Raw genomic sequence first — 18,393 nt, forward strand, 5'->3', positions numbered from 1 at the left:
TTTCTCCTTTTCATTTTTGCTTGTTTTCTCTTCCCAGAACTCCCATATTTAGATGTCATGTCTCTTAGACTAGTCCTCTAATTTTTAAAAAATCTTTTCTCTTATTTTTCAAGTCTGCCTTTTGCTTTATATTCTTTATATTCTGAGAGAGTTCTTCTACTTTTTCCCAGTGCTTTTTATTTCTGCTATCATGTTTTAAATTTCTGTGTTATTTTTCCTTTTTATTCATTAAATACACCTTTATATCTTTTATTTTGGTCTTTGTCTTTATTTTTTTTTACTTTATTTTTTTAAATGCCAGTTTTTAAAATTATTTTTATACTATATATACATCCTTTTTTTTTTTAACATTTTATTTTTTTATTTTCCCTCTCCCTTCTCTTAACCACTAGTCCATTGTCCATGTCCATGAGTCTCTGTTTGTTTGTCCTGTTCATTTGTAGCTGTTAGGTTTATAACCCAAATATGTGATACTTTCCTCTAATGCCTCGTGACCTCAGCTGTCCGCCATACTTAAAGAGTGTGGTGTCTTGTTTTTAGTATTGTCTTCTCTCCCACTTCCAGTAGCACCTCGTGCTGCCAGTGACTGAGCCTTTAGGGAGTTCTGTAGTGTACTTCAGGTTACATTTCAGCTCTCCCCACTACTAGTACAGTGTTCAGCTTTCTCGGGTTTGCTGAGTCAATTCCAGTTGTTCACTTGCCAACTTTCAGACTTTTGTTGCAGGTGTCTCCTCTCTTGTTTTCTTTGTTCTTGTGTACTTCGGCTTTACAACAATCAATCTTTTCTGTCATTTGAGGGGTTTAGAAGGAATCATATGTGTTATTTAAGTCAGGATTCAGCAAACTGTTGTTCCAGTGCCAAATTCATTCCTTTCTTATTTCTAGTGCACCAGTACTAAACCTTTCCCATGTCCCTGATACTCCAGACCTCATCCTGCCATCCCACTTTCAGTTTCAGCACATGCCTATTTCCATTTTTATTCCAGCTGCTTCAGCTGCACACACAGGTGTTTGTAAGCACTGCCACCCACCCTCAGTTCCCCCACCTCACAGAGGGTAGCAGCTAGTAGAATTCCAGCTACTCCCAGACTTCCTGGTCTTGCTGTTGTTGCCAGTGTCCCAGGGGGCACCCTGCCCCTCCCGGATCCTCAGCCAAGTGCCTTTTGTCTCCTGGATGACATAGCAGTTTCTTCCTCCAATTTCATGGTGACTCACTTTTTAAAAATAGTCTTTGATGCGTTAAGCCTTTTTTAAAGTCTAAACAGATTGTATTGACTAGTTCCCTTTTAGTCATGTGCATTTTTACCTCCTAAAAGAAATCCAGACATATTAAGTAGGTATGATTTTACTTTCCTGAAACCACACACTACTCACTTTGCATGCTTCAGTGCCTCTCCAGCTGTTCCCGCCCTTCCAGCACAGCCTGTCCTATAAGGTTTTCTCATATCAGCTCATATACAGTCTCCTCCCTTTCGTCCCAGGTTCTCTCAGTGAAAATTCTCCCTGTTCCATCTGAACTCCTATAGCAACTTCTCTAGAGGCTCAAAATTAGTTACTTGTATCTCTATTCTCCTAATAGTTCAAAACTCTTTCACGTCAGGGGTCATGCCTAATCTTTTCATACAGTCTCTTGAACGTAGTAAGAACTCTATATATGTTTGGTAAGTTAAACTAATGATAGAAATCTAAGGAAAAATTTCTTGACATAAGTCTACTGTATCAATAGCTTCTGCTTAACTCATTCACAGCTGAGTCCACACAATCTAATCATTATACAGAAATTGTTCCCACTAAAGTTGCAAATGCCCTCCTAATGAATAATTCTGTGGTGTCTTAGTATCCATCAGCTTCTTCTACCTCTTTTCCACATTTGGATATGTCTTCTTGTAACCAATTCTTACCTCCTCTGGTTTCCTCTGTTCTGCTACTGCTGTCTTTGATTATGTCACTGATTTTCTTCTGTATACCACATTCCCCTAAATTAATGGTTTTGTTGTATTTTCTGTCCTCAGACTTTTTTCCCCCTCTATGTATCTTTAGGAATCTCATCTCTCAGGTTTTGTTTATTTGGGATAGGGGTTAGGAAGGAAGAAATTGAGGTACTAAAACTATAGGTTAGATTCTCCCCCCCTCCGCCCCCGGGATCTAAGCATTAGAGAAAGTAGAATAAGACACAGGCAGCCATATGGCCACTAATAAACGCCTAAAGTTGAGAGCTCTTTTATAAGGCTAGATTGGAGAACACAATTTAGACCCAGGGTCCAAGTAGGGCCTTCTACTTCTTCTGAGAATCAGCCTCTGTGGGGTAGGTTGTGCTTGGAGCAGGTCCAACCCAGTGTGGGGTCCACTTCGTCCACCTAGTCATCAGGAAGACAGCCCTCCAGGGTATTACTTCTTTTACTGGTGCCCCAAGATTACTCACCAGGGGCGCTTGTGGCTGCAGCATTTATCCTGAGATAACTCACAGATTACAGTTCTAATCTTACCCCCAAAGTTTGCCATTAAATATCTTGATTTTATGATTATTTTTGCATCACTCTAGTATATTGATGGTCTTTGGAAACAAATGGCATCATTTTATTTATAGCATTCTGTTTACAAAATTTAGTAATACTCAATCACTGAAAATGTCAAGTCCTAGAAAATGGAGCATTTCTATGTGTGATGTTAAATGAATGCTAGCAGTGAGCTGCACTTTTTTTTTCTAAACAGGAAAAGGTTGAAGCATGAGGACTGGAAGGTAGAAGAGGTGAGCCTACTCAGACTATTTAGATAGCTCCACAGTAGCAAGAGATGTGAAAAGGAGAATCTCAATTATAGATCAAGACTCAGGAGAACAGAGGAAAAACTAAATCCTAAGGTCTCATGAAAAGATGGTGCATGGTATATCTGGTTGCCACAGAGACTGGTCCTGGAAGAACTAAGGCAGCTCTTTAAGGTGTCTTGTTGCCTTCAACAGCAGGGTTGTTGCTCTTCACTCTGAGGTTATGCCACTAACATGTGCCCCAGGGCTCAGCATCAAGTTCAGCCTATAGCCTCCGGGTCTCTTCTTTGTTTGTCTGCTTGTGTCTTCTATCAATGGCCCCAACTCTCTGTAGTTTACAATTCAAGCTTCTACAAGGTGGAACCTATCTGCCCCATAAATGAGTCATCAGTCTATAAATTTCATTTCCTTGGGTCAGGTACCCACCTGTGGTTCAGTTATCAGGGGCCGGGGGAGAGGCAGTGTCATGTGGTTTAAATGAAGGTCCCTCCCAATCAAGCAACAGTCAACATCTATTGGCCCAAGTCAAATATATGTGTTGAATGTATACCATGAGAGGTAGTACCTGTAAATGTAGCTTGTTCACTTCATAATTAAGCTTTGGAAGCCTCTCCAAGGACTGGAAAGACTGACCCCCATTCTTCATACTCCCTTTATATTCCTTTTATTCGCTTCAGAAACCAGACACAGGAAACATCTGACCATAATAAACGATTTTCAGTAAATTCTAGGTTTTCTCATTGAACAAAGTCATGTGCAACAATGCTCTGTTGTAGTTTGGTCTGGAATTCCGTTTGGTCACTTGTATAGCACACCACATGGCCGCCTCTGGCCTGGGAGTCAGGAACAGCTGGAGCCTGGGCTGCTTGAAATAAAAATGACGTACTCGTTAACTTGAGAAGATGTCGGATTAATCTTGCTCTTTCGTGCAAAACAAACTTCTCAACTTGTTGATTGCTGAATTTTCCCTTTAGCTGTCAAACTGGTTTATAACTAAAATAATCTTACATCCTTTCGAATAAACATAAATAAATGATCGGTTAAACTGATTCTCAAGTCTGTGCCTTTAATGCTCAAAGCATTATCCATCAAAACTTACACAAAACATGAATGTCACTAATTTCTTCCTGAAATTTCTACCTCATTTACATCGTGTGCAGATTAAAGACATATGTTCTTGGGAGCATCCCACTATCACTGGAAATAATATTTGTGAAAACACTGACTTTACAGTATAGCCGACATCTGTTTGTTGCTTATCCTTTGCATACCCTTATCAAACTTTTTATTTTAAAGTGGCCGTTAACTTGTCTGTCTTCCTTGGCTGGAAGGCAAAAACTCTCTCTTATTCAGTTCCATATCTCTAGTACCGGTATACCTTGGAGATATTGTGGGTTTCGTTCCAGACCACCACAATAAAGGAAGTAGCACAATAAAAGGAGTTGTAATCTTTTTTGCTGATGGAGGGTCTTGCCTTCAGTTTGTAAAAACTGCAACATCTGTAAAGCACAGTAAAGCTAAGAGCAATAAAACAAGGTGTGCCTGTATCTGGTATTTGATAACATTTGTGGAAAGGAGGGAAGAAGTTTTAAAAAGCTCATTTATTTAGTCATTGATGTAGCTGAGGTGTATTTAAGCGTCATGAAACGTAAGGATACCTCAGTAACTAGGGAGAAAAGCTGAACAATTTTTTATCAAGTACAGTGAGTAATGAAGGCAGTCAGGAACCTTCCTTCTGCATCAATACCAATGAGTTAGATGTTAAAATCCTAGAGCTGGATTAAAGAGTTTTTTTTTTTTTTAACTTTTTCCTCCCTGATACTATAAGTAATACATGTTTATTGTAGGAATTTTGCAAAAATATGGAGAATAAACATTACCTATCATTTTCTTTCAGAGACAACCACTGTTAACACCTAGTCTTTTTTCTTTCAGTCTTAGTTAAGTTTTAGTCATTTAGTTAACTTTTAGCCTTTTTTTCTTTATGTTTAGATTGAAAAGTTTAAGACATTATTTCAGGACTGCTTGTGAGTTCAAAGAGGTAAATTGCAGTTGGAAAAATACTTGTCAACTGCAATAAAAATTTGAGATGCTGTTTTTATTGTTGTTCATCTGGGCAGTCAGCCCCTCAGAAAGTTTTTCCTAATCTTCTCCAGGTGAATGTGATCTCTCTCCTAGAAAGCTCCTAGGGCATTTTTCTTATTCCCCCTGCACTGATTTGTGAGAATGCTTGTATCTTCCTAGGATGAGGCCAGCCTTGAACTTCTGAAGCTTCCTGGTACAAGGACAGTTCAAGATTGACTTGAATCAAATGAGAATCTATATGCATAATGTGTAAAATATGACTCAGAGAAAGCAAGGACACTTACTAGTTTATTCATTTGTTTAATAAAAATATTGACCACTTTCCGTGTGTTGGTTAGTTACTGAGCTAGGCATCAGATCCTCAAAATGAATAGACAGTTGTCCTCAGGGATCCTGCAGTTTAATGAGAGAAAGAAAGAGAAGTAAACAAGAATTATAATGCAGTATAATAATGCCATAATAGTAGTACAGTGATGGCATAAAGAAGAGAATGGGCAGAATCGATCGAGAAGGCTTCAAGAAGAGGGGATGATTGAGTTGAGTCTTACTGGAAAAGTGGAGTTTTTGTCATGCAAACAGGCAGAAAAAACAGTATGTCTGATGTCTGAAGACATGAAGTCACATATCTTCTGGGGGAAGCAGAAGTAGATTAGCATATCTGGGATACGAGGTATATTAGTGGTGGCAAATGAAGTTAAAGGGTGAAGACCTTGAATGTCAGAGCTTGGACTACATCTTACATGCTATAGGAAACCACTGAAGCATTTTAATCAAGAGCAAAGACACAGTCAGGTATACTTTTTAGAAAAATCTTACAGCATTATAAAGGATGATGGAAGTAGGCTAAGTTGGAGGTAGAGGTGTGGTTTGGGGGCTATTAGCATAGTCCCAGCCAAAAAAATTAAAAAAAAAAAAAAAGAAAGAAAGAAAAGAAAGGCAGATGTCCAGAAAAGCAAATCTGTGGAGACTGGAAGTAAATTGGTGGTTGTCTGGAGCTGGAGATGGGAACAGGGTGTGACTGTAAATGGGCATGAGGCATCTTTTTAGGGAGATGGAAGTGCTCTAAAGCTGCATTGATCCTTGTTGCACAGCTCTAAATTTTCTAAAAATCATTGACTTGTATACTTAAAATGAGTGACTTTTATAGTATGTAAATCATAAGCTCTTTGAGAGAGAGAAAGGGAGAGAGTAAGGTAAGAGGGGAGAACAGGGTTCTTTTCTGAAAGGTCAGTAGCATTGAGAGGAACAGATGTGAGAAATGTTGATAAAGAGGTAGACTCTGTAGGAGTTAGACATTGATTGTATCTCACGGTGGTCAGCCAATCATGCTTCTACATTTTTATTAAAAGATGTCAACTCCACCTTTTACTTGATAGGTTTCAAAGCATATGGATCTGCGCTTAACTAGCAATACAGAATATCTGCCTCTGGATTTTTATCTAAACCCTCCCAGTTCTCTGCCACCCAGTTCTTTGTAGACATTTGGTTATGAGAAAAAAAAAAAATATGTGAAAGATTGCCTGAAAGATTTGTAGTCCATTCGTTTCTCTAGGACTATTATTCAGCAAATAGTTGAGAGCCAGGTCTTAATGCTGAGAATGCAGCAGTGAAGGAAGCAGATATAATGTCCGCATTTATGGAGCATGTAGTTGAGCAGTGGGGACAGATGTTATTTACGGTTATGATAACTTGTGTCAGGTTTCCTTGCGCAATAAGAGAAAATAACATAGAAACTGAGCTCTGAAGGATAAAATTGGGGTGTGGGTGTGGGTGGAGGTGGGGGTGTGGCTGTAGACACTGGTCCTATATCCATCCAGTGGACATTCTTTCATAGTAGGTGAGTCCTTTGAATGTGGTCCCTTTTGAGTCTGGGGTCTCTGAGGTTATCTTGGACCTTAAATTATCTTGGTGTCCCTTATAATTGTGTTTATTGAACTGTACGCTGGCTTGATGCCATCATTTGAATTGGCTCATGTTATAAGAAACAGCCATCCAAGATTCATAATTACTTATAAAAATATTGTAGAAGATTGTCTTCAACATCATGTAGCATCCCCCTTTATTAAGACCCCTCAAGAGAATTTTCTTTCTGATCACTGTAGAGTATTTGCTTTTATATTTTGGTCTTTTAGTTTTTCTGAAGCACCATGTTCCATCTTGCTGCGGGTCTCCACAACAGACGATTTCTCAGCCTGGAATACTCCTTTTTGTTTTTGTTAGGTTTAACCTTTATCTCTTCAGCTTTTAGTTCAAGTGGCACTTCTTTAGGAAAGCCTCCCATAACCAGCACCCACTTCCCTTCTAAACTATGTCTGCTTCCTGATAGAAACTTTCACAGCATTCTTTTCTCTTCTTTTTCATGTAATCAGTTTTTAGTTGAATAATTCGTTGTTTGATAACTCTTTTTCCTCTCTTAGATTAATGGCAGGTAGATCCATGAAGGTAGAGACCATGATTTTTTTTTGTCTGCTGCTATATCTCAAAGTATAGTATCTTGTACCTAGTAAGTGCCCAGTAAATATTTACTGAACAGTTGAATAGATGAATGAATGAATGCGTTGTTAGCACTGAATTTTGAAACTGTTCATTTTCTCCTTTTCTTTGGCCATTTAGGCACTCTGGCCTCCTTGATTCTAGCTGTAGCATTTGTATATGTCCTCATGGCATGCATTTTGTACACTGACTACATAATATTTTTTTTCTTTGCCTTCGTTATTTTATTCCAGTGTTTACTATAAGTTCCTGAAGGCCACTTTAATAAGCCTTTTGTTGGGGAAAAAAATAATAAGCAGTTGGGTATATGAGTAGGAAAAGAAAGGGAGAAGTCACAGGGGGATGTTAGTGCCTTTAGATGCAGGAGGGAACTTTTCTTCTTTGTTTTAAAATTTTTTTTTTCACTATGAGAAGGAAAAATAAGTAAGTTTATCCCCTAATTTGGCAGGAAATGCCTCTGAAGAACTTGGGGCCTGTTTCTGCCTTGAGCCGTTCATCCCCGCGGCAGGAGGCTTGGGGCTGGGCTCAGCAGGGCCTCCTGGCCCAATGGATGGGTGGGCATGGACTTATGGAGGCTGTCTGTGCAGCTGAGTTCCATTCCTGTTGACTTTCTCTTGGGGAGGGTTTGGGCAGAGCCAGTGGGAGCTTGTCTTTTTACTGTAAGAAAGAGAAAGAAATGAACATGTCCTCTTGTGTTGCAGATTCAGTGGTTCTATCCTTTGACTCCGCTGGACAAACACTAGGCTCAGGTACCAGTCCTTCCCCATCTATCATCCTTTCAGCACTGGCCACATTTGAAGTGGAGCTTAATGGGGTGGGGGGTTTCTGAGGGGGGTGGGCAATGGAATACCTCAGAATTGAAGGAAAGTCTCAAGAAGCCTTTCTAGGGGCCTCATGGTCTAGGAAGCAGCGGTGGGATGCAATACCTAGAAGATTTTGTCAGTTGCTTTAAAAGTGTGCACTGAGGAGCTTGCAGTAGATGCTCCTTTCTCATCAGAATGGTTCGGGTTTATATAAAAAGATATGTTTTCTGTCAGAAAGAGTGGGGTGGAGGGCATTCAGAGACCCCAAATCTAGGTATGCTGGAGTAGTGACCATCAGGCTGCCTAGCAGAACACCAGGCTGGTGATACCATCACAGCTTCCCGAGGACGTGCACCCCATTGCGCTTGTACACGCACACCCCATACACTCAAATACATACCGCCTCCAGCAGGTGCACTTTATTTTGCACTTTTCTTCACTGTGCACTTAGGCTGAAACTCCTACATGCTGACACACTTCCTCTCTTCCCTGTATCTATAGTGCAGGACACACAGATTGGCACATTTGCCCTTTTTACACAAAATCATTCAGGCTCAGTGGGGCTTGGCTCTCATGTCTGAGATAGTCTCCTTGCTTCACACAACTGTGCTGTTAGCAGCAGAAAGTAGTTGTTTCAGTGTGGACAGGGGAATGATGTTCATAGATTATGATCACAGCCACCACTACTTACTGAGGATGTTCTTTGTACCAGCACTGTGGTAAATGCTTTATACACATCTTCACATATACTTCACAAAAGAAGAAATCCAAATGGCTAATAAATCTATGAAAAGGTGTGTGATTGCATTAGTGCCTAAGGGAATGCAAATTAGAATTACAGTGAGATACCACTACATATCTATCAAAATAGCAAAATTTTAAAAGCTTGATGTTCCAGTTTCGGTAAGGCTGTGGTACAGAGGTTTCTACTGGTCAGAGGATAAATTGGTTATAACCACTTCGGAAAAGACTATGTGTCAGCTAAATTTGAATATATACATACCCCGTGACCTGGCATTTCCTCTCCTTGGTATATTCTTTGCATAAATGGGGGCTTATATACATACTGGGATATGTGAACAAGATGCATGTATAAGAATCTCTTTGTCACTAGATGCAGCTAAAGGCTTGGACATAATGCATTTACCAGCTATTTGAGAACTCTGAAATATAGATAGTAGCAGATAGATTAGAGGAAAAGACTAGAATTAAAAGCACTACCACACTGACAGTGAATTTCTTAATTTTCTTCTAATATTTCATGTCCTAAACTCGAGGCAGCCCAAAACCTAGCAGTGGACACCAGGGCACAGAGGGAATTCCAGAAAGACCTTTAGTTATGGCTCTGGATGGGGAAGGGGCCTCTAAGGTTCAGACAGACGGGAAAACCCAAGAGTTAGTCTTTCCTCTGTTCTCTCGTGCCCTAGTTCCCAGGCAGTCCCACAGTGGTGGTGTGGTAGCACCATTAAGCACAGTGGAGCCTTCAAGCGCCTAAAACTGAGGAAGGGATACCTTCCTCTCTGAGCAGAGGAGCTGTTATCCCAAGAGGGTGGCATAAAATTCAGTTACCTTTTTCTCTGCCCTCATGCTGCTTGGCTCCAGTTTTAGGTACAGTTTAAGAAACAAATTGTATGTGGTAACTAAAATCTCAGCTTTCTGGCCAGGGAATCAAGAAGGGGAGGCTCAATGAACTAGAAAGTACAGGAACAACAGAGAAGGAGAAACTCAGGAAAGTGACGCCATAAATTTGTTTATGAACTTCCAGCCTAACTCCTGAGCTGTGTATGCATGCATCCGATTCCAACCAATGTACTGAAGACTTTGAGAACTGAACTAAGGAATAGACCATGGCCCGAGTCCCAGACTGGACACTGGGTGATACATGAGAGAACACACCTGAATAGGTTTTGAAAATGGAGCTTGTATTGAAACCACAACCTATATAATGCTGGTCAGAACTGGCCACCTAAATTCTCCCTCGTTAATTGTCTGATAAAACAAAAATATCAACATTCTCCACTGGATTTAAATAAGACTTAATGTTTCATAACATAGTATTCAAAATATCCAGTGTACAATCCAAAATTAGTCATCATATTAAGAACCAGGAAAATTTCAGTTTGCATGGGAAAGATGATGAATAGATGTCAGTCCTGAGATGACACAGATGTTAGAATAATCTGACAAAGACTTTGAAGTAGCTATTATGAAAATGCTCCCAAAGGTAAGGGCAAACACTGTTGAAATGAATGGAAAGATAAAATGTGTTAGCCATAAAAATAGAACTAAATTAAGATTTAAGAAAAAATACAATAACTGATATTTTAAAAACTCAGCCGAATGGGCTCAATAACAAAATGGAGATAACAGAGGAAAGAATCAGTGAACTTGAAAATAAAACAGTGGAGTCCATGGCCATGCCACCCTGAACAAGCCTGATCTCGTCTGATCTCAGAAGCTAAGCAGGGTCAAGCCTGGTTAGTACTTGGATGGGAGACCACTTAGGAAGACCAGAAGCTGTAGATGCAAAAAAATTTTTTTAATTAAATTAATTTAATTGCAATCTGTAAGGTCAACCAAGGGTTGCCTCGCCTAAAAAATATACAAACAAATAATGAAAACTATCCAATCTGAACAACAGAAGAAAAAAGGTTTGAAAAGTTGAATGGAACCTCAGTGACTTATGGGACAATACCAGAAGGTTTACCATCTGTGTCATTGGACTCCCAGAAGAGAACGAGTGCAGTACAGAAGAAATATTTGAGGAAACAATAGCTAACCCACTTAGATTTTGTGCCCTCGTGGGGTTTATCCTTGGAATGGAAGGGTCAACATTAAAAAAATTACTCAGTATAATCTACCATATTAACTATCAACAGAAGAAAAACTAATGGTCATGTCAATTGATGAAGAAAAAGCAACTGACAAAATTTAACATCTACTCATAATAAAATCTCTCAGCAAATTTAGAAGGGAACTTTTTCAGCCTAGTATAGGGCATCTACAAAAAACCGATAGCAAACATCACACTTAATGGTAAGAGACTGCTCTCCCCCTAAGATCAGAAACCACTTTTGAAAGTCCTAGCCAGTGCAGCAAGGTAAGAAAAATGAATACAAAGAATACAGATTGGAAAGGAAGAAATAAAACTAACCCTCCTCATTACATAACGTGATTGCTACATAGAAAATTCCAGGGAATCTACAAAAACTAGTAACTGAGTTTAACAAAATGACAGGATATGAGATCAAAACACACAAAAAATTGTATTCTATGTACTAACAGTGAACAATTGAAAATATAAAATTAAAAGCAAAAAACATTTACAGTATCTCACCCCAAACCAAAGTACTGATGTATAGATCTAACGAGACGTGTAAGATCTGTATGTTGCACCTTGTTCCTCTCTCATTTTTCCTTTCCCATTTATTCAGCTGTTCAAGCCATAACCTCGGAATCTCCTTGATTCTTCCTCTTCCTCACTTTTCCCCACTTTTTCTATCTTCACAGTGTGTCCTTGTCCAGTCACTTTTTTCTAGCACCACTGTCCAAGGTACCATTTTCTCTCCCCTAGACAAGTAAACATCCCCTAACTGGTCTCTCTGTGCTCATTTGTTGCCTTCCAGCAATCCATTCTCCACATTGTTGCCAGAGTGATCTTTCAAAAATGTAAATCAGATGATATCTTATTCCCCCTGAAATCTCTCCATTGACTTCATGGTGAACTTAAAGTCAAATCCAAACTCTGTGACCTATAGGGCCATACTTGCTGGCTGCTACTTCAGTTTCTCTCTGTTTATTTCGTACTTTCACTTTAGTCCATTTACCCCTCACCGACCTCAAGCCACATTGGCATTCCTGCTATTCCATGAATATGCCAGGTCCCTTCCTGCTTCCTGGCCTTTGTACTCACCATTTCCTCTACCTAGAATGCTCGTACTTCCTGCTTTGCATGACTGTCTCAGGTCTCTGTTGAAATGACACCTCTGCAGGAAGGTCTCCCCAGACCACTTTAAAGTCATCAATTCTCGTGACACCCAGTCCTTCTCTAAGAAGGTAAGTCTTTATTCTTCTTAGCAGTCATCTTTCCTTCAAATTATCTGCTTATTTACTTGTATGCTTTTGGTCTCCCCCACTAGAATGTAGGCTTCATTTGGTCAGGGACATTGCCTGTCTGGTTCATCATGGTGTCCCTAGTACTTAGAACAGTACCTGGCACATTATAGGTACTCAGTAAATATTTGTTGAATGAAGAGTAGAAACAATAGTGTCCATCCACTTAATACTTAAGGATTACATAAATAATAGCACATCCACCCAGTGGAATACTGTGCAGCCATTAAAAATGATGATGCAGTTTTATTTTTATTGACACAAGATATCAAGGATATTGTTGAGTGAACAAAACAGAAACAAACATCATGCATATTGAAGCCACATGTAAGTAAAATTAGGCACATTTGCACATTGATTTATGGAAAGAGAGATTTCTGGGAAGATATTCACCAAAATTTTTGTAGCAATTAACTTTAGACAATGAGAGTTTCAAATGGTTTTCACTTCATTCTTTATAAGTTTTTTACATTTGAATTTTTATAGTAACCATGTGTGATTCCTACAACTGGAAAAAATAAAGTTATTTTTGTTTGGCGAGAGGAATATTGCCTTATTTTATGTAATAATTGCTTAGTGATTATTTATACTTATCTACCTACTAGGTGTTAAACTTGATACATACTGCAGAGTGAGTCATTATTTTCTATACTCTATTCCACTGCTCTTTTGACATGACATTCCTCATAATCCTGCAGGATGCCCTAGCGTGGTCTGGACACACTTGATATCATGAATCGAATTGAATTCGTTGCATGCCCAGCTCCTGACATCTGCTGTCGTCCCAGAACAGAAGGGAAATTGGTGCATGACCTGTTTGCCTTCACTGGGATGGGGCTTCTGCCTACCACTGAAGGGTCCACTCTCCATTGGCCCCCGCAGTGTCACACTGGTGAAGAGCTGTGCTGTGTGCAGATGGAGGGCTCCTAGTCACAGGAGACCCAGTTTTATTAGGATCTTCTTGCTAGGTTTCTCTCCTTTCCCATGCCAACATACACCCATTTGAGACTGGATTTCAGTTTGTGAGCTTCCAAGTTATTTTACCGGGTCAGTTAATTTAGTCTAGGTCAGCGAATTTTTATGTGTTTATTTTATAAAACGGCTTGTCCTATTTTAGTCTGTCTTTGATTAATTGATCCTATGTTATGATTTATTTCCTGGCTTATGATGTGGGAGCTGTTTTCACTTTGGTCAGGCCTCTGTGGACTCCCACATCTCATGGGTGGGCATGGCTAGGGCTTTTTAACACCACCCTCGGGCAGCGAGTGGGAGATAATCGTAGATAATTGCTCTCATGGCAGCTGCTCTCCTAATAATGAGGGTCTCACTTTTTTTCTTACCACTGAGAGTCAGTATGGCATAATGTAAAGAAGGAAACTTAAGAGTCAGACCTGGGTTGGATCAACAACATCCCAGCTGGTCCACTTATTGATGGAAATATTGAACATGTTGTTTCCCCTCTCTAAGCGTCTGTTTTCTCATCTGTAAAAAGGAGATAATAACTATCTCATAGGATTGTAAAGATTAAATTGAGAGTGTAGGTGCAAGTACTAAGAGCAGCATGAATACACAGTAGATGCTCAATAAATGGTAGTTCCCCTCAGTTTTTCCCTTTGTCTGGCATGTCTGACAGTCCATTTAGGATTGTTGCCAGCTTCCTCCCCCACCTAAACCGTGGCATATGTTACTTACGCTTACATTAGTCCATGACTTTTACTGGAGACTGAGCAGTGCCATTTCTTCAGAAATGAGAGGCCTATTTAGGTTAGGATAGGACCTCATTTTATTTACCCTTCTGCCCTTTGCACTTAGCAATTCATCATAGCTTGGAGATTGGAGCCAAAGACCCTTTCAAGAAGACCTGGCAGCAGAGCTTCTTCTCTTATGTGGTTGGAGAGTTTTTTTTGCCTTGTGGCCATATTTTTATCCCATAAAGTAAACTTTATATACTGCAGTAATGTTTCTCAAACTGGTCTTCATGGGAAATATTTATTGTTGTTATCAGCAGTAGTTATTTAATAAGCATCTGCTTTGTGCAAAGCACAGTGACAGATGATGGGAATTTGTGGTGGTTCTTTAGAATGAAAAAAGGAAATGGATCCCTGGAGACCGAAAACGCCAGTAGCACGCCTGGTTCACAGTGTGCATCTGTATTCCCTGAAATTCCATTTTGGGGCTGAATGTCCAGAAGGTGAGCCTCTGTCTAGTAGGACATAGGTCTTGAAGAACTTTGAGGAACTTTGATGAACTCCTTTCATCCTCAAATAGGACCTCATTGTGTAGTATGGTGCTTCCAACTGTTTACACATGAGAGTGTGGGTAGACAGTGATAACATTTGTACACCATGCTAAGATAAGCAGGGGGAGACTTAGGATTATCTAAATAGGTCATTGTGAAAACATTTATAATTTTCTTTACATTATAGTATTATGAGCAAAATGAAATACAAAGTATTACTGAATATATTAAATGTTGAATAGAAACTTGAGTTTGTTTCAATGTTTCAATGTTCATAAAATTTTTATGTCATAAAAAACTGGCTACTCATAAACGTTCCATATATGCTTGAAAAGAATGTGCATTCTTGTTGGATGTAAGGTACTCCATATCAGTTCACATTTATTAATTATTCTGTCAAAATCTCAATTCTCACTGATTTTGTGAGCCTGATTTTTCAGTGGTATATGTTTCCATTATTATGACAGGAGACCCATTGTGTATTTCTTCTTGTAATTCTGCTAATTTTGCCTTATATGGAGAGGAGTGTCATTATTTGGTGCATACACACCTTTGTGCATGGCCTCCGTTTGTTTATGTCCAGTTTCTGAACCTTCTACAAGTTTATATGAGTTAGAACACAATGTTATTCCTTTGAAATGGCAATGGAAGAGTTAATGTTTAATTTCAAAGACTTTAGTTATCTGAAAAAAGCACTTTATACATTCACAGGTCTAACTTGGTGCAGGTTCAGAAGGAGAAGAGCTTTACTGCCAGCTTCCCCAGAGGTGAATTGTCCCTGAAGAGTTGTTACACTCAAAATAGCACTTTCATTGTTTAGACGGAATCCACATGCAACTTTAAGAACACATCTGTATACAGTGAAATGCTGTGGGATCCGTAGCCTCACCCAAACTCAACAATAAGAAACTCTGCTCCTGTACTCATAGAGCATTATACCCGTGTCTTCCTGATCACTGTCTATGCTAGTTTACATTTCCTAAAGATTATATTTAAACTTTCCTGCTAGTCAGGTCTCCATGAGGAACTGTGCACAGATTAGACCATCAGTAACAGCTTATACATAACGAGAGTAGAGCACTTCTCAGGCAAGATTCCTGGCTGGATTGGAGATGGCGTAGTCACTCGTTACTCAAGAGCCTCAGGAAGTTTTATGGAGAAGGTTAAATTTTAGGCTTTTATAAATGACAAGAGGGAATTACCTTGGCAAATTTAGAGTCAATAAAAGAGAACCCTAAAGTAAAAGCCAGAAACTGAAATGAAGGAAGAGTGTCTAAGAAGGGCTAGGTCAGACTCTCCATGGGCAGGTGACTGCGATATAATTAGCTGGATAGGCTGGGAGCCAGCAATGGCCAGAGCAAGGAAGCACTAGTGTACAAGATAGTTGGGCTAGTGATGGGGAGAGGCATGCTGCTGTCACCATGGCTGCCACCATTAATACCGCCCTCTTCTCACAAGGGGTGAAGGAAAACAAAGAATCTAGAATCTAGGACTTAGGCTCCCTTGGTCATTTGGCCACTCCATTTATTCTTCCATTCATTCTGCACATTTATAGAACACTAGTTCTATGCCAGATCCTATATTAGGTGCTAGAGGTACAGATACATAATGTTAGAGTTGTTTAATTATATGCAACAGAAACCGACCAGGCTAACTCAAAAGAAAAAAGAATTTCCTAGAAGGACATAGGTACCCACAGAATCAAATTAAAAGCCGAATAGCTGGCCCTCAGGAAGGACATGAAAGGCCGTTCCAGGTATCTAGATTGCAACAAATGGTCCATCTCTTCACAGTTTTTCTCCCTTCTGTCACTTAGCTTAAGAGAAAAAGTGTCCAACCAACCTAGGTTTTGCCAAGTAACTATGCTTTGGTTAGGCTAATCCTGTGGACAGTCTCACCACTTGCCAGCAGTGAGGGAAGAGTAGTTGCCTGAAAGAAATTCAAGGGGCTTATTTGTAAAGGGGGACAGAAACAACAGATCTGCACTACAGACTTATGAGCAAATAATGGCAGAAATGCATTAAGTTCCCTCCATTTGGTGATGAGTACACATAAGGAAACACTTAGGCCGATGGTTTAGATCAGAAAAGGTGTTAATTCCTCATTCTTTTAACATGCCAAGCACAGTGTTAGTTGTGATGCCTTAGCAGAACTTCTAGTCCCGTGGGGGAAAGACACTAGTCAAATAGTCTGATAAATGTATAATTCCAAACTGGAATTTAAGGGCTCTGAGGACAAGTAAGGAACATATGAGAAGGGGTCCAGTTTAGACAGGAGGGTCAAGGAATGTTCTTCAAAAAGAGTGTGTTTGAACCAGGGTCTACAGGACGAGCAAGAATTAGCCAAATAAAGAAATGAGGACACATTTTAGGCAGAAAAAAAAACTGCTCCTAAGGAAAAGTCCTATGTTGGGAGAGCTCATAGCTTATTCAGGGAACAAAAATAAGACCAAATGGCCAAAGCAGAGAGCATAGGGGAGGAAAAAGTGCACAAATAGGATGGAAAAGTAGGCAGAGCCCAAACCTTGAAGGTCTTTATGGCACTACACAAATATGTATTAGATTTAGCCTTGGTGACAGCTGTATCTTAAAGGATGAGCAGGTGTTTTCCAAGTCAACAAGGTGAGTGAGGGCATTAAAGATGTTAGAAACATCATCTGCAATGACTATTAGCTTTCATAAAGGCTGCCTAGAGAAGAGTGGCAGAAGGTGAGTCTAGGAAGACAGGTAGAGACAGATTGAGAGGTAACTGCATTATCTGGACAACAGTGAAGACTCCAGCAAAAGCAGTGACTATGGTATAAGGAGGAGGATCTGTCTGTCCATATGTATTTTAATTAAAATTATTGGGGCGACATGGGTTAATAAAATATATAGGTTTCAACTGTACAATTCAATTGTGTCATATGTATATTATATTGTGTGTTCACCACCCAAAGTTAAATATGCTTCTGTCACTGTATATTTGACCCCCTTTACCTCTATCTATTTCTGTCTTCCCCCCTTGTGTTTAGAAATGAGAAAGATAGGGTACACCAAAAATTTATTTCTTGGGGAACTGAATGGCAACGCCATTACCAAACAAAAGAAAACCTAAAAATGGATGGGGGATAGGGTGAAGATACATCTGATTTGTAGCATTTTGATTTTGAGGTGGCTGTGAGTCATTCAGGAGCAGTGTATAGGAAATAACCAATGTGAAAAGGGTTGTGAATAATGTTTTAAGCGAAGGAAAAAGCATGTACAAAGGCCTAGAGGTAATAAAAATACTTTGGAGGCAAAGAAAATAGTCTGGCTGGATCATGGAGTATGGCAGGGGCAGAATGGGGGCAATGCGGGGACCCAAAAAGAGAACTTGGACTGGTCACTGTAGGCCAGATTACGAAGGACCTTGTAAACTAAGAGATGATTTATCCTGAGAACAATAGAAGGCTTTAAGCAATTATGACGTAACCATTTTTATCCTATAGAAAGATAGCTCTCTTTACATGGAGCATCTATTAGAGTCAAGGCAGGAGTCAGGGAGATGCGGTAGGAGGTCGTGACAGTAATTCACATGAGAAGGGAAGCTGGCTTCTTAGTCAAGGATAGTAGACATAGAGAAAAGTAAGTGTATTTGAGATCCATTTTGAATATGAAAATAAAAGGACATGGTTATTAAATAAGAGAGAAGCAGGAATCAAGGAATTCTCTCAGGTTTCAAGCTTGGACGGCTGGGTGAATAGTGGTACCATTTATAAGGTAGGGGATGCAGGAGGAGAACCAGGTTCTGCATGTATGAGGGTGGTGAAAATGAACTATGTGGGACGGCCTGAGTTTTAGGTGTCTATAGGATGTGGAAATGTTCAGGAGACAGCTGTACATACAAGTCTGGAGCTCAGGAGAGGGTTGGGCAGG

General features: G+C 39.7%; 1 protein-coding gene and 1 pseudogene across 3 annotated transcripts in view; both read left to right on the forward strand.

The window, feature by feature from the left end:
• Window positions 1-18,393, forward strand: part of ST3GAL3 (ST3 beta-galactoside alpha-2,3-sialyltransferase 3) — a 156,380-nt gene that overhangs the window by 49,250 nt on the left and 88,737 nt on the right. For 2 of the 3 annotated variants that reach the window (XM_036232888.1, XM_016123705.2), the window contains exon 3: window positions 8,044-8,091. The exons of the other annotated variant lie outside the window; for it this stretch is intronic. In XM_036232888.1, coding sequence (XP_036088781.1) covers window positions 8,044-8,091 — 48 coding nt within the window. The remainder of the gene's footprint in view (window positions 1-8,043; window positions 8,092-18,393) is intronic. 3 annotated transcript variants of the gene reach the window in all.
• Window positions 10,553-10,671, forward strand: LOC118605048 (annotated as a pseudogene).

The sequence above is a fragment of the Rousettus aegyptiacus genome, unplaced genomic scaffold (genome assembly GCF_014176215.1).
Source record: "Rousettus aegyptiacus isolate mRouAeg1 unplaced genomic scaffold, mRouAeg1.p scaffold_m13_p_1, whole genome shotgun sequence".
NCBI lineage: Eukaryota > Metazoa > Chordata > Mammalia > Chiroptera > Pteropodidae > Rousettus > Rousettus aegyptiacus.